The sequence below is a fragment of the Leptosomus discolor genome, chromosome 5, assembly GCF_034619465.1.
Source record: "Leptosomus discolor isolate bLepDis1 chromosome 5, bLepDis1.hap2, whole genome shotgun sequence".
NCBI lineage: Eukaryota > Metazoa > Chordata > Aves > Leptosomiformes > Leptosomidae > Leptosomus > Leptosomus discolor.
Window position 1 is genome coordinate 53826562 of NC_141395.1, and position 14766 is coordinate 53841327.

Below are 14766 nucleotides of genomic sequence, written 5' to 3' on the forward strand. Positions count from 1 at the left end.
CCCAGGGGTAACACATTTCTCCTACTGTATAGCCCACAGCTGTTAGAGCTTAGCAATTAGTTTTCAGCAAAAGGAGTCTTGTCTAGTCCTTAAGTCTAAACTACCAGTTTATCAGGTCATGAGAAACAACTTTCCTTCCTAAAGCTTGTTAATATAAAACACCATGGAGGCTGCAGAGTTCTAGTTAGCAGTACATGGTCATAATTGTCCTTTCTAGTAGTAAAGATAAACAAGGAATGGCCTTTATAATATTCATTATAAATCTAACAAACCTTTAAACTGAAAATAATTGTGAGTACAGAATTGAATCTGATATGGAATTAGTTGACAAATATTAAGCAAGGCAATTCCAAATGTTATGTACTGGATACATAGAATTAACATACAGATACCTCAGATTTTTCACTGTAGGAAAGAAAAAAAATATTTGTAAAGAAAAAAAGAACACTATATAACAGATACCAACAGAATGAAATTATTTAAAATCAAAACCAAAACCATGTCTTTGGAAATGTAAGGAACAGTAATATGAGAGTTAGTGTTACATTCAACCCGTAATCGGAATAATGTTATTGGTTTGGCTTTTTTTTTTTTTTTTATTTTCAATTATCTTGCCTTGTCAAATTGAATTCAACACATGCAGAATTTATTTACATCACAAAAGTCTTATATCAAGCTACAAAAAACCTAAACAAACATATTTTAAAGAAGTGGGCCTTTTTTCCCCTAGGTATCTCAAAATCTTAGGGTTGGTAATAACATTCTTTTGAGATCAATTCACTGTATTTATCACGAGAAAGGGTTTTTCTGGGACCAAAAATTTTGTGTTTGCAGGGAACTGTTCAGTATATTACTGATAAACTGAGAAGTAATGAATTCATCCAGTTAGATGAACTTGGACTACTGTGGAAGTAAGCTTGTTACAGTTAAAGGCCTGCATTTCTTCATATTTTCAAAGTGTGGAATCCATTTGCAGATATTTTCTTTATGTCTTTTTAAAACACTTAAAATTACTATTCCAGCTGAGTGCAAATTTCAATGAAAGTTGTGAACAGTGAGAAAAAAAGGAAGAAGTTAATCAAAAACTTTGGCCTTCTCACAAGAAGGCTTCTGGCATAAAAACTGGCAGAGTCTACACTAACAAACTCTTTTGGAGAGGTGGTATGGACAGGAGGACTTCAAATGTAAACCAAATCTAAATGAAAAAAACTTATGTTGCTTAATTAGAGCATGACATACCATATATCTTCTGGATGCCCTGTAAATCATCATTAGGTAGTTTGAAGTTGTCAGTTTCCATATACTGGTAAAAAGGAGCCATGATTGCAGTGGGATCGTTAGAATGCTCCAAGCCCAGAGCATGTCCCAGTTCATGAACTGCAACTAGAAACAAATCATTTCCTATGAAGAGAAGAAAGGGAAAAAAGACCTTTGAAACCATAAATGTAGTAACAGAAGTAATGCAAGTAGAGGACTCTGCACTTGAAAGACATTTTCACTGAATTTAAATTTTACAAGGTAATGCTTAATAACGAATCATAAGGATGCAGCAAAGGCAGCTTTCCCTTTTTTTAAACACAGAAACCATTATTTTTATATATAATATATGGTACTCTTACAGACCTTGTGTTATCTTTTTTTAACTGATGTACATGGTTACTGCAGGGTTCAAGTATCATACCTCATGTCTAGGCTCATGTGCAATTTCTGACTTGAAGTTAATGTTTCAGTGAACCTGACTAAAACTGCTTCCATCAAAACATAGTTCCAAAGGAAAATATCCTTACTGTGTGCGGTAAACTTCACAAACTGAGGACTACCTATTTAGGACAAATCCCACAGGGAACTAGTCATCCAAGTGCTCGTAATCAGAACCCTCTTGATTATTTGTAGATGTCCATTTCTGAATCATCACAACAGAAATGTTAACGAGGAAAATCTGGATAATATGCTATCCTTCTCAAAACAGGATGCTCTTATTTATTTCATTGTGTGTCTCCTGTATAAGTGTAGTTGCTTACTTAAGTATTAGAACTTCCTGGGTTTTGTACACCTAAAAAATAAAATAACACACTCCTGTTATAGACTAATGTAACTTTTTTGTTATTCCCTTCTAAATATCATATTTTCATTTTTTATTACAGGATATTAGACACAACTAGAAGTTTTGGCAGTAGAATTATGGCACTCTGTGAAGCAAACACAAATCAAAGTCAATAGGATTATTTCTATAAAAAATTCAGAGCTGTGACTCTATGGTATTAATTTTCTCTATTTTTATTCATCTAGGACTTAGTTCAGCTTATCTTTATATAAGTCTTTTGTACAGATTCTATCTGCAGTCAACCTGTCATATAATGAGACTTTGCAAAAATGTTTTACATTAGGACAAAGATTCCAGTCACTTGGAGAGGGTCACATCCAAAATATTGCTCATGTTCACCACCTAGGGATGGAAAGAATCATGTTCTGGAAGTGCATTCCTGTCCCACTGACAAAAGAAGTATTCTGTATCAGCAGCTTATGCTGAACATCTAACTTTTAGATGACTGGACTCAAGTGAAACAGGTGCCACCTAGAGTAAGTAGTTTCTTGTTGAAAGAGCAGTATAAAGAATGAAAGGCCTACACTGTAACCTAATATACAGTTGTATATTGGAACAAGAAAATGCTCAACATTAACTATTATCCTATATTCTGTAAATTCTTTGGGGGTAGACAGATTTTTTCCACTGCTGGCACTTGATCTGGAATTCTAAGTAGTATTACAATATTAATAGCAATAGTATTAAAAAGTTGAATTTAGCAAACAATTTTACATATATATAGTTACAGAACTTTGAGGACATAGTTGACAGCATTTCAATTTTTCAAGTATTTCCTGTTGTTGACACAAAGAAATAAAATTTCTTCCAAGTATGTATGAAAGGGGAAACACTTGGCAGTAGATGTTTTCATGATGTATGGAGACATGCTATAAAATAAATGTTTGATTGAAAGCATGGAAGCAGTCACAACTAAAACTATGTGCTTAGTTGACAGACTCTTTTCACATCTTTCTGATTCTTAATCCGAAAATACGAAAACTAAATTATCTTGTTCTTTTATTCAGGTACAACTGTGCAGAAAAATCATGTCTTTCAAAAATTAATGTGACAATTTGCTTTCAGAAATTAATTTATCCTATCATTTGTAATTATGTGGTTTCCCAATGAAATATTTTCATAACAGTATTTTTTCTTGGATGCAAACCTTTTTATAGTAAAGCAGATTCTCAATGTGCTGTTGTAACAGGTTTGATAAGCTTGACTGTCCTGGTGATGAATGCTTTTGATATCTGAATCTGCCCTTCTATATGCAGTCAAAGCTGATCCTGACATTATCTCATATGAATAATACACAGCTTCTGTAGCTAACCTCAGCATCTGAAGTGATACAGAGGAGCAACTCTGTAAAGCTTTTCATTCTGCACTTATAATGGAATAATTATTATATTTTTAAAAATGATAGGCTTAAGATGGAAAGACATGAAGTAAGATCATGTTACTGTACTATAACTATTGTACTGTGACATGTCTCATTATTTTTCAATTATTTTCTGCATTTCATGAAAGTTAGCGTTCTAACCCAGATTTATTAGAATGAAATATTTCTTTGTTGGGCATTAACTCACATATTTAAGGCGCAACTTTCTTTTGCTTTTCAGACCTTGTGAAAGGCAAATTTGCCTCCTAGACCTGTGCTTCTTACATCATAACTAAAAATATTACCCAGTCTAAGTCCTATATTAATAATTCCACTAATAAATTTGCCACAGTAGTTACTGAACTGTTTTCAAATAGTTTTAAGTTAACAGCATTTGATGGTACCACTATTACTAGGCTGGTCAGTATCAGTAGATCAAAGAGTGTTTTACATGTGGTATTGAACCTTTACTGTTTGAGGTAGGAGGTCTGGGAAATGAACTTGTTACAATTTCTAAAATTGCAAGAAACCATAGTTAATAAATAGTCTTGGAAGAGTCTACTGCTTCTTTCTATTTCTGCCAGTTATGTAATGCATGAAGAATCAGTACATCCTTTGGTTATCAGTCCTCATTAAGTCCTCATAAAGATCTCCAGGAATTTCCATATTTTTTTTAATGTTGACCTTGAAGGGGTGTGAATTACATAGTAACAGGGAAATAAATAAAACACACTGTCATCTACTGGCATATCTTCCTTCTGGGACCACAGGTATTGAGCATATTGTAGAGCACTTTCAAAGTAGTACTTCTAAATGACAGTGGGACTAGATCAGAGAACAGATATTATGCAGGGGGTGGCTGTTTCTTAGTATGTTTTTCTCACTTTGTCTTTTGGATAGGAGTGATTATGTAAAAAAAAAAAAAAATATATATATATATATATATATATATATATATATTCAGCATCTGACTGCCCCTCTGGACTTTGTCAAAGCCTAAGTCAAAAAGGGAAAAAGGCAAAAGGACTATGAAAACTAATTTCCACCTCCTGCAATGCAACTTGTAGCCATCAGAGGAGCTATTAAATGTGGTGAAGACAGAGCAGCCCTTGGAGCAAATGAGTAAAGGGGGGAAGGGAGAAGGTCATAGGAAAGATCTGGGAGAACAATATTCTTGCCTGGGCTGACAGTGATTTAAAAGGGAACATATTTCTACTTGTAGTCAAACAGTCCCATTATTCATAACAACTTCTATCAAGAGTGACAATTGTCTCCAGGGCACCTTGAGTTTAAACTGACCCAAATAACAGTGCGGTTGAAACTGAGCTTTAAACCAGTTCAAGATGTGTTGTCTGAGACCAGCGCAGGTAAGACTTACTACTGTCTTAGTTTCCTTCTTTTTTCCTTTGCATATAATTAGATTTCTCCAACTGGGCAACAATTACTCAATCTCTCTGTGATTTTGGGAGCAGATTTGCCTTGAGCGTCTCAATGTTACTGTAACTAATGAGAGTGCAGAAGGATAACCCTGAGTGCTCACTCTTTCTCTCCAGGGTGCACAGAAGCGCATTTGTGACTGCACAGTTGATAGTAGGCCAACTTCAGTTCCTTGGTCAGTGGTCAGAGTAAGATGAAAGAGTGTAAAGGCAAGTGAACATTCATACCAGCTCTGGCTAGCTTTGTTATCATACTGACATTGGATATAATTTTTTAAACATTTTCAGTCCCCACCATTGAAGGACAGAGTCCCAAATAATCCTAGATTTCAGTATACATTACCCAAGTGGAAACATGTATTCAGCCTACTTGGCAAATGAAGCACCATTGCAAAACTTTAACACATCATGAGTAATACAGTTAAACTATGTAGGACTGTGATGACTTTTAAAAGTTGCCATTGCAGGATATACGATGGTGAATATTCATTGTGACAGTCTAAGTTACATCTTGTTCTACTTATCTATAGAGTATTAGAGAAATAGTGGGAAATATATTTTACAAGTACAAAACTTGTGCATCTCTGTTCTTGTGTTCCTCATTAGCACGGAGATTTGGAATAGAATGGATATAAGATTAAAAGATTGATTGATTTTCTTATTTTATCTCAGGTTTGATTTCATAAAGAAAAAAAAAGATATTGTGTGTAAAGAACTAAGACAAAATTATTATCTTTATACTGACACTTTTCTCTGAGGCTATAAACTATTTTAGGCACTAAATCTGCCTGACTTTACAATCACTGCCCAAACTCCAGAATATATACATTAATATATCAAATATTCAACAGGAAGCACTGCGGAACATGGTGTATGGGGAAGCCTTTCCCTGTAGCTAATATATATGCTATTTTTCTTGTCCACAGATAAACAAAGCTAACATGTTTGTCCACAGCAAGCTATTAAGAAACCCTAGTTCTGAAGATATTAATTCCTGTTTTAAATGGTATGTGAGCTTAATTTATAAAAGCAACACCCTAATGGCTTAGCAAGCCTTTGATTCATCACTTGGCCACCTTTACTGCAGCACTAAAGGACACCTCAGGGCATGTCACTTGGTTCTGCTCCTTGGCACTTGACAGTAACTGCCACAACACACTGTGAGCTCAAGAGTTGTCCATTGTTTAAATGCCATGTGACCTTTAAATGCTTCAGGTTTGAACACTTCCCACCCAGAGAAAAACAAAAAACCTAGGAACTGAATTTCAAATGACAAACAAACTGGAAAACTACAACAATGTTTTAAACATGGACATACACTGTTTCTTCCAAAGATTATCTTACTTCATTTTTCATGTGATGCAGATATGGATTTAATCTTAAATCATCTATGAATCTGCAACGTAAATCTGTACAAGAAGGACTTCTATTACAGCCCTATTATGAACAAGACAGTACCTCAAAGTCAAGCTTACAGTTCATCAGAAAATATTACACACATGCTACCCATGAACCAATGTATTTAGAATTTGCATTTTCATTTTTCTGTTCATTTGTACCATTGACTCGTCAAACCAACGCTGCTAATCCCAACCAGCTGAAGTTCTGCAAACTTTAGAGTAAGATTCTTACCCCACAAAGCATAGAAAGAAAAAAAAAAAACAAAAACAACAACAACAAAAAAGAAAAACAAAGAAACAAACAAAAAAAGGGTTTATCTTTGTTATTACTATTCTTTCCAGACAGGACAGAATTTTGAATGTGCTGTTTCAACAGTCAGTGATAAAGGAAGATTCTTTCTCTCTCTGACCTTACTGCAATACAGTAGAATTGAGCACATACATTATGTATGCACTTACATAAGCACCATGTATGCATATATATGCTATACAGAGAGTACACACGGACCTAAATATAAATCATAGGCATACTCTTCCCCAATTGCCACATTTTCCAGTCTAAGAAATCATACAGACTTGCTTGACATTATCTCAAACTTCTGTCCTTGGCACCGAAATTTGATTGCTTGTTGGTTATTTTGGAAAGAAAGCTTTGCTAAAAGATGGAGCTGAAATGGTGCAGTAGCTTTGAAAAATGAAGAGCAAAACTAAATTTTTGTGGGTTTAAATAAAAAGGTATCATATATGGTATACTCATTTTCTGTATGAACTTGGTATATCTATTTTATACACACTATTTTAAACAATCATTTTCAATAACATATATAGATATATAGCCTTTTTTCCATTGTGACAAAAGAGAACGACATAAAAATGTTTCTTTCACTCTATTATTACATATACTAGCATATACACTAAAATCTTTGCAAGCTGACTTACCAATATCTATATATTTGCAGACAGAAGGGGATATACAAGCAGTTTGTTATATACAAAGTATGCACTAATATACTCTGTGTATGTTAGTATACCTACACCCACATGTGTATATTTTTGAAAAACTACTCTATTTTAAAAAGCCCAACAGATTAGCGTGAAATTTAAACTTGTTTGCTTGAAATTTCATAAGGGGATATTCCTATCGTGCAAGACTGTCTTCAGGTGACCCAGTGATCATTGATGAAATATGATGACATGAGTTTAGAGGTGTGTATTTCCTTCCTGGCAGTATTCTACTGTTTCTGTGGGCATAATTTAGAAGAAGTCGGGAGCCTGATATATAACATATTTGAAAGGAGCCCATGTTCTTCTATAATAGAGGACAGCCTGTATTTTAGAAGGGAAGGACATGCGAAATGTAAGAATTTCTGCCTTGCTACTTAGTTTTATTACCAAGTACATTCTACAACTTCTAGTAAATTGCTTGAAATGGGTGGAATTAACTACTTAAAGTAATCTTAATTTTCTTTCTAAAAAAGCATGGATGTAAGGATATTCCCACTTTGTTTCTCACAGTTTCAGTCACTAGTACTGAAAAATTTTGCAAACAATTCTGACTAGTGATTCAATACAAACTTACCTAATGAGTGACAAGTCAAGCAGCTGGAGGTGATCCTAGGGAGGTAAAGAAGACATGAGAGCTTGCTGCTTCCCCAAAAACTGTAAATATGATGGTATGTGTTCCTTCTGCAATTATAATGTTTATGGCTTCATTTCATGCTTTGAGGAAACACTGCTGTGACAGTGAACCTAACAAACTAAGAAAAACTACACTTATGCTGAATCTCTAGCTCCTGGTATTAACTTCATCACTCAGGTCGACTAGTGAATTTATATACTGTTCTCAAATGGCATTTTCATTCTATTAGCAATAAAGTCATATCGATTAACAGACTGAAAAGTTTTATTTTGGATGTTTTCACGGTCATCTTTAGATAATAACAATTTTAAATTAAATTAAATTATAATGGAATTTTGCATTTTGCTAGAAAAGATCTTCTTTAATTAATTAAATTCAGCAAGTTCACACCAGTAAAAATGTCTGAAAATACAACGGTCATGCATTTAGCAATGACCAGGTTGCTAAATAACATTTACGCTATTTTTCCAGTAGTCTCAATGCAATTACAAATCCTGCAAATACTGTATCAGCCTTATCTATTTATAATTTTTCCCGTCTTCTCTTTGTTTCTGTTTTTAGTTGTCGCTGTGGGAACAATAAGCTGGAGAAGTATTTAAAACCCCTTTCTGAAAGCTGTGAGAATGAACACATGCTGGAATCAAAGATCTGGATATGTGCATGACAAGAGCATGTATCACACCATTCCCAGCTATCCTCCATGGTCCTGTCCCTGAGGGTCATTCATGTGAAGGGGATGGACATCTTTCTACCACTCCCGAGTAAGTGCCAGTCTGGGTGAGAACAAACATAAAAGGACCTTAATTGTGCATGAGTCCATATTAAAATCAGATCCTTGCCTTTGACAAAAACAAATGCAGGTTTTGTCTCTAAGCCATTCAGCTAAAATGCTGGCATGTTAACACTGTGGCTGCTTTTGTTTTGAAGGTATGATTTCTTTTTTTCTTCATTTACTCTAAATGCCTGTGTGTCCTACTATAAAGAAATGTGTAATTACTAGGATGAAGGTCAGAGTCACACTGACTATATTCACAATAGATGTAACTTGCCATGGGGCAGAAATCTGAAAGGGTCCTACAGATCACTGAAATACAACAATGGAATGTACATAGAATTTAATTTATGTGTAAATCTTGTGTTGGCTCTCTGCAGAGGTTTATACTGTGTCAGTTAAACTACTGAGAGTAATTATATTATCCTCTAACTTAACTCACATTAAAGGCATCAAAACCAGGTTATTATTCTTACCCTATCATTGTATCTACTTAACACATACATATGACTAAGAATCTTTTTAAACAGAAAGTGACAGTGTTGTATGTAATTTGGGGATTTTATATGAACAGTTCTTCCTTCACTGTTATTTTGCTTGTTAAATTCCTTTTAGGAAAAAAATGTCAAGATAGAATTGTCTATTTTTTTCCTTGGACTGGGGATGAAAAAATTGGGAATTTTGAATCCTAACTGGCAAAGTGATTAGGAGAAGAAAAAAAAATCATTAAAAGTTCTCTGATAAGCAGATACATTTTATAAGAAGTCTGCTGACTTCAAAGGGATCCAGGTGTGCACCATATTCTAAATTGAGACAACTTCAAACTGGGGATCATATATTTGGAGAAAGTGACAGAAAGACAAATCTGCTACTTTGGTTTTACTTTGTTAAAACTTACTCACAGGCAATGCTCTGATCTACTGGATAATCTGCTACTATTAGTGGGTATATTCATATAGCTGTTTCGCTTTAGCTAGAGGAACCACTGTAAGCCTGTCTAGCACTCAGAGAATACTGTCAGTTTGGCAGTTGTTGGCATGGAGATGCCTCAGCACCTGCCGTGGAGGGGCAGCCTCTAGGATGAAAGGTTGCAGAGGGCAGGACAAAGGGTGCTGGAGAGACCAAGATGGTGAGGCAGCCAAGCCATACTCCTGAGCTTCCTGGCAGATGGAAGACAATGAAGAGGGTGCTTAGAGAGGAAGATAAAGGCAGGAGTTAGCTGCCCCTGACAAAGTACAGGAAACCTTGGATATGGGAATATTAGCCAGGACAGAGGTCAGTCCTGGCACACTTTCCCTTCTATCAGTCAGGAGCTCAGCAGGACCCCAGCCTGGGTGGTCAGCGGCTGGCACAGGCAGGGAGAAGGAACAATACCAGAGGTCCCATGTTTGATGGCTCTCAGACCAGAGCTTCCCATCAGAAAGCAGTGATCTGAGTGTAGAGTCGCTGGAGGCACACTACTCCCACAGCTGCTCTGCCACACCCCACACTCAGACAGTACTGGGACCATTATCTCTCCCCCTCTGCCAACCACCATGGCAGCCCTGCAAGTAACACAAGTGATCACTAAAAAAACAAACCAGCTAAGGACTGACTGTTGGTAGATATTGTAGTTGCTAACTCTTCCTAAAGCTCAGGCCCTAATGTTTTTACTGCTTCTGCTAGCACTGCCAGCTGGAGTACAGCTAGGAACATTAATCCTCTGTCACCACCATATCTTCAGTTTCCTGAATGCTCAATGATAATCTCATTTCCTCATACTTACATTGTATCAGTTCCTAAACTGCATCATAAGAAAGGAGCTACGTAGGATTCTTAGAAAAGGGAAATCAAAAGTGTGTTTACACATTACCATACTACCAACTATGCATTCAAAATTTAAGTGGTGCAATCCATTTGTGAATTACTATATATAGACCAACAGGAGACTATTTGTCCTGGCATACTGACACGCACAGGGGCTAGCCTACACCAGTAGTTACCTTTTCTGAGTGTAATACTGAATTGTTCCCAAAACAGGCATCTCTGCTGCTGAGACAGATTTCTTTGGACCCCAGTTATGCTGTTATTTGTAAGTACTTATCACCTCAGTTCTCCCCTAATGTGAAATTGCATATGATTCAACATCACTGGTGGAAGACACCTAGCTACAGAAACCTAACACAAATGTCTATACCTGCATCTTTCACAACCAGTGATGAGAAACAGGTATTTCAGGACAATTCCTCATTAGACACCTACTTCAGGATGCGACAAATCTTACCCAGGAAGGCAATATAGCTCTCCTCTAACTCTGAAGGGACTCTATGAGATTAACTCAGATATAAACATCAACATATGGTCAGATTAATTCCACCCCCTCGAGTCTTCTGACTTAGGTCTTTTAATTTAAGTCAGTGGCAAAACACTAATTATAAAAGTACAGGATATGGACTTAAGTGATATATGTACAAAACTACGAAGCATTCATCATTAACTTGACTAGAGACTTAAACCTGTCCACTACAACAAAACATTTTGCACAAAACAATATTGCTTTAATTTATCTGGTTCTTTTTGATTTTTCTGTTTTCATCTTTTTTCCCAACCTGATGTTTTAGCTGTAGATGTTTCCAGGTATTGGTGTTAGCTGCTCAGCACTTTTTTGAAATCCAAGCCATTTAGGAAGAAGTCTAAATATAGATTAAAAACATTTTGGCCTCAAGAACATATGGTTTGAGCATTTTGAAGTAAAGAATTGTCAAGATAAAGCACAAATTATTCTCTAGGCTTGAGAACACAGATATGATAGAAAATCTTTCATTAGTAAGTCACAGACTATTCTTTAAAAAGTCATATGTAATATTACCTTATATTTTCAGATTATCTTACATTCTTCTACTATTGCAACAACAATCCATTAAATATCTCCCTAATATAAATGTTATTACTGTAAAATTCTTGTCTCATTCTTTCAGGAAACCATGACAACATCCATAGTAATTGGCAACATGATTTTTTAGATTCTGTTTGTGTGTTGGGTTTTGTCTGGCAGAGTTTTGGTAATGGAGGAGGGGCTACAGGGGCAGCTCCTGTAAGAAGCTTCTAAAAGCTCCCCCAGCTCCAAGTCAGACCCGCCTCTAGCCAAGGCCAAGCCAATCAGCACGTCTGCAATAATATATTTAAGAGGGGAAAAGCATACTGGGAAAATCTTTGTTTGAGAGCAAAGGAGAGGAGGGGGATGTGAGGGAAACAGCCATGCAGACACCCAGGTCAGTGAGGAAGGAGGCAGAGAGGTGCGCTGGAGCAGAGATTCCTCTGCAGCCTATGGCGAGATGGCAGGTTGACAGCCTGCAGACCATGGAGATCAGCAGTGGTATTATTTGCAATAATAGAGGTGATTTTCTCTTTTTTTTAACTGAAGATGTTTGAGAGTATGGCTTTTCACAAGCTCTCCATAGCAAGTAATCTTTCAAGAACCTGAAATTCAGTCTCTGGTGTGAAATCTCATAGGTTATAAGGTATTTTCTTTATTATGATTATTATTAGTTTTATTAGTATCAGTTTTCAATCATACATTTTGAAGAAATACTGCCTTTTTGTAAGCTGATGGAAAGCTTATAAGAAGATGCATAGGGGATAAGAAAAAAAAACCTCTGGAATGTCTTAAATTCTTTCATTTTTTCCCCTTTCTCTATAACTTTGTCATGTACAAGAACTCTATGAAGCTCTCACATTCAGGACTTAAAATCTGCTAAGCTTCTTTCTAAGAGGAGGAAAGGTTAAGGTAGGAACTAGATTTATTTGTTTGTTGTGTGTGAGGCGTTACTTTTTTCTTCCTTGTCACACAGTAACCACGTGTGAGGGATTGTGGGGTCATAAAAATAATCATGAAGGGACTAGCTTACATTTTATGTATGCATTCATTCAAAATACATCTGTTTGCCTGAACCAAAGAGCCTTCCCAATTTCCTTTTCTAGTATACTGCAGAGAAAAAAAAACAAAAAACAAAAAAACAAACCAAAACAACAAAAACCCCCACAACCAAACTAAAAAAAAAAAAAATCCAATATTGTTAGTTTCAACTTATTAGTAATTTTAACAAGCATTTTTCAACAAAATTTACCCATATTAACTCAGTACTCTTAATATAGTAATACAAGTGTCTGGTCAAATTAATCCAGTTTGGGAAGATAAACTTAGCTTCATTGTTGTATAAACAGTTGTTTGACACAAAGACATCTTTGGAAAAAAAAAATACGGCAGTTCTTTTTCTGTGAATGTAGGTGCAATGGTTGCCAAAATTGTCTGCAAGGAACCATTCTGCCTTGTAGCTAGATGTTCTCTTGGCAGTAAAAGTGATGTAACAGATAATGTGAACTTTCCTAATTTATTTCCATGCAAAGTCAGCCAGCTTTGTTTCAACACTTTTCATTAGCAGTTTAAGATAAACTCACAAACTAAGGCAGATGGCAAACACAAGCAGTTTGTTCTGCTGGCCCTGGTATGTGGGAAATGACCTCCAGCTGATGTTTGAATGGATAACCGAGTTTGCAACTTCCCCAACTACTCCACATAGGCTTGCGATGATCTCTGTTTACCTACACTATGACGGAAGCAATATACAACTTATCGGCTAAGGTTACACCACCTTTTTTGGTTTACAACCTGCGTCACGATCATCTCTGGCAATTAAGCCACAGTGCAAATACCACCTTGCTTCTATAGACACAAAAAGCACAATTTGTGTAACAGTCTATATTTCCATTATTTTAATTAAGAATGTCATAGAGTTCATTTTCTTGACATATTCCTCAGCCTCTCTTTCAGTTTGCATAATATTGCAGTTGGCAATTTTAGGCCAAGAAGGAAGCTAAGAGCATGATATTGCACACCAATAAGGCCCTGGGATGTATTAAAAGCAGCCAGCTAAATACACATCTAGAACATAGGGTTGGATTCATCCAGAAGACTGCTTTCACTGACTGCCAGTGTTTAACAGATCTCCCTTTTAATGACATGTAAATTGAGTGCTTTTCTCAAAGCTGAAAGGATGCTTCATGAAAGCAAAAACCTCCCCCAAAACAATAAAAATGAGGTCATCACCTTGTCAACAGTTAATATTTTCCAGCCAGTAAATGGGGTCTAGAAGACAGATCCTCTTCTCCTATCTATATAGCCCTATGTCTCATGACTGAGTCCTCAAAAGCCAGCCAGGGCCATTTATGGTATACTGTTTAATAATTTTCCATCTCTTCAATAACTGACAGGGATTTTTCTATTCTTAAGTACAGCTTTGCCTCCTATGATAATATTTTCAAGGACACATTTTATGCAGCAGACACTGAATGTTTCAGAGTTACCATGTTATGTCAGGTCTTGGGGTGACTGGATATGGAACAGATGGGCATATGCACACCAAGAAAGTGTAATCTATGGAAGGTTTGGTAAGTTTGAGGCTGGATTACCCTGCTAAATTCCAGCAGCACAACATGCACTTACTGATGGGGAAAAACTGGTTTGCTTTTTTAAATACTGGAGGTTTAGCTATAGAAAATACTATCTGTGCTAGTTGACTCCTGAATTAAACTGGATTTCAGGGGCAATGATGAAATAAAAAGAATCAATTGTTACTCCATATGTGTGATTTGCAAAGTTCTTTTAAATGTTATCCTGCCATCTTCATTGTTGGGTAATAGTTGGGTTTTGCCATCCTTCATAATATTGATGATTCTCTCAATTTGCACTTAAATAGATTCAGTTTAAAATAGAAGTTGTACTTCCTTAAACTTACAATTACGTATAAACAAACCTATAACTAACAGGCTAGGTCTCTTTATCCTGGAAACAAGATATTATGAGGTCCCTAGAATTATGAATGGCATAGATAAAATGATAAGGAAATTACAACCTCACAATATGAGCATCAGTCTACCTAGAATGAATTTATCAACGGCAAGTTCAAAATTCGGAAATAGGTAGTTTTTCACATCTGCTTAAAGTATAGAACATATTGCCACAGGATGCTGTGGATACCAAATGCTTACATGAGTTCAAAAAGAGATTACACCAATT

General features: G+C 35.9%; 1 protein-coding gene across 2 annotated transcripts in view; it reads right to left on the minus strand.

Annotated features, from left to right (window-relative positions):
* MMP16 (matrix metallopeptidase 16) overlaps positions 1–14766 on the minus strand; it is a 191870-nt gene that overhangs the window by 53390 nt on the left and 123714 nt on the right. For both annotated transcript variants that reach the window (XM_086465305.1, XM_086465304.1), the window contains one exon: positions 1240–1401. In XM_086465305.1, the coding sequence (XP_086321431.1) occupies positions 1240–1401 (162 nt within the window). The remainder of the gene's footprint in view (positions 1–1239; positions 1402–14766) is intronic.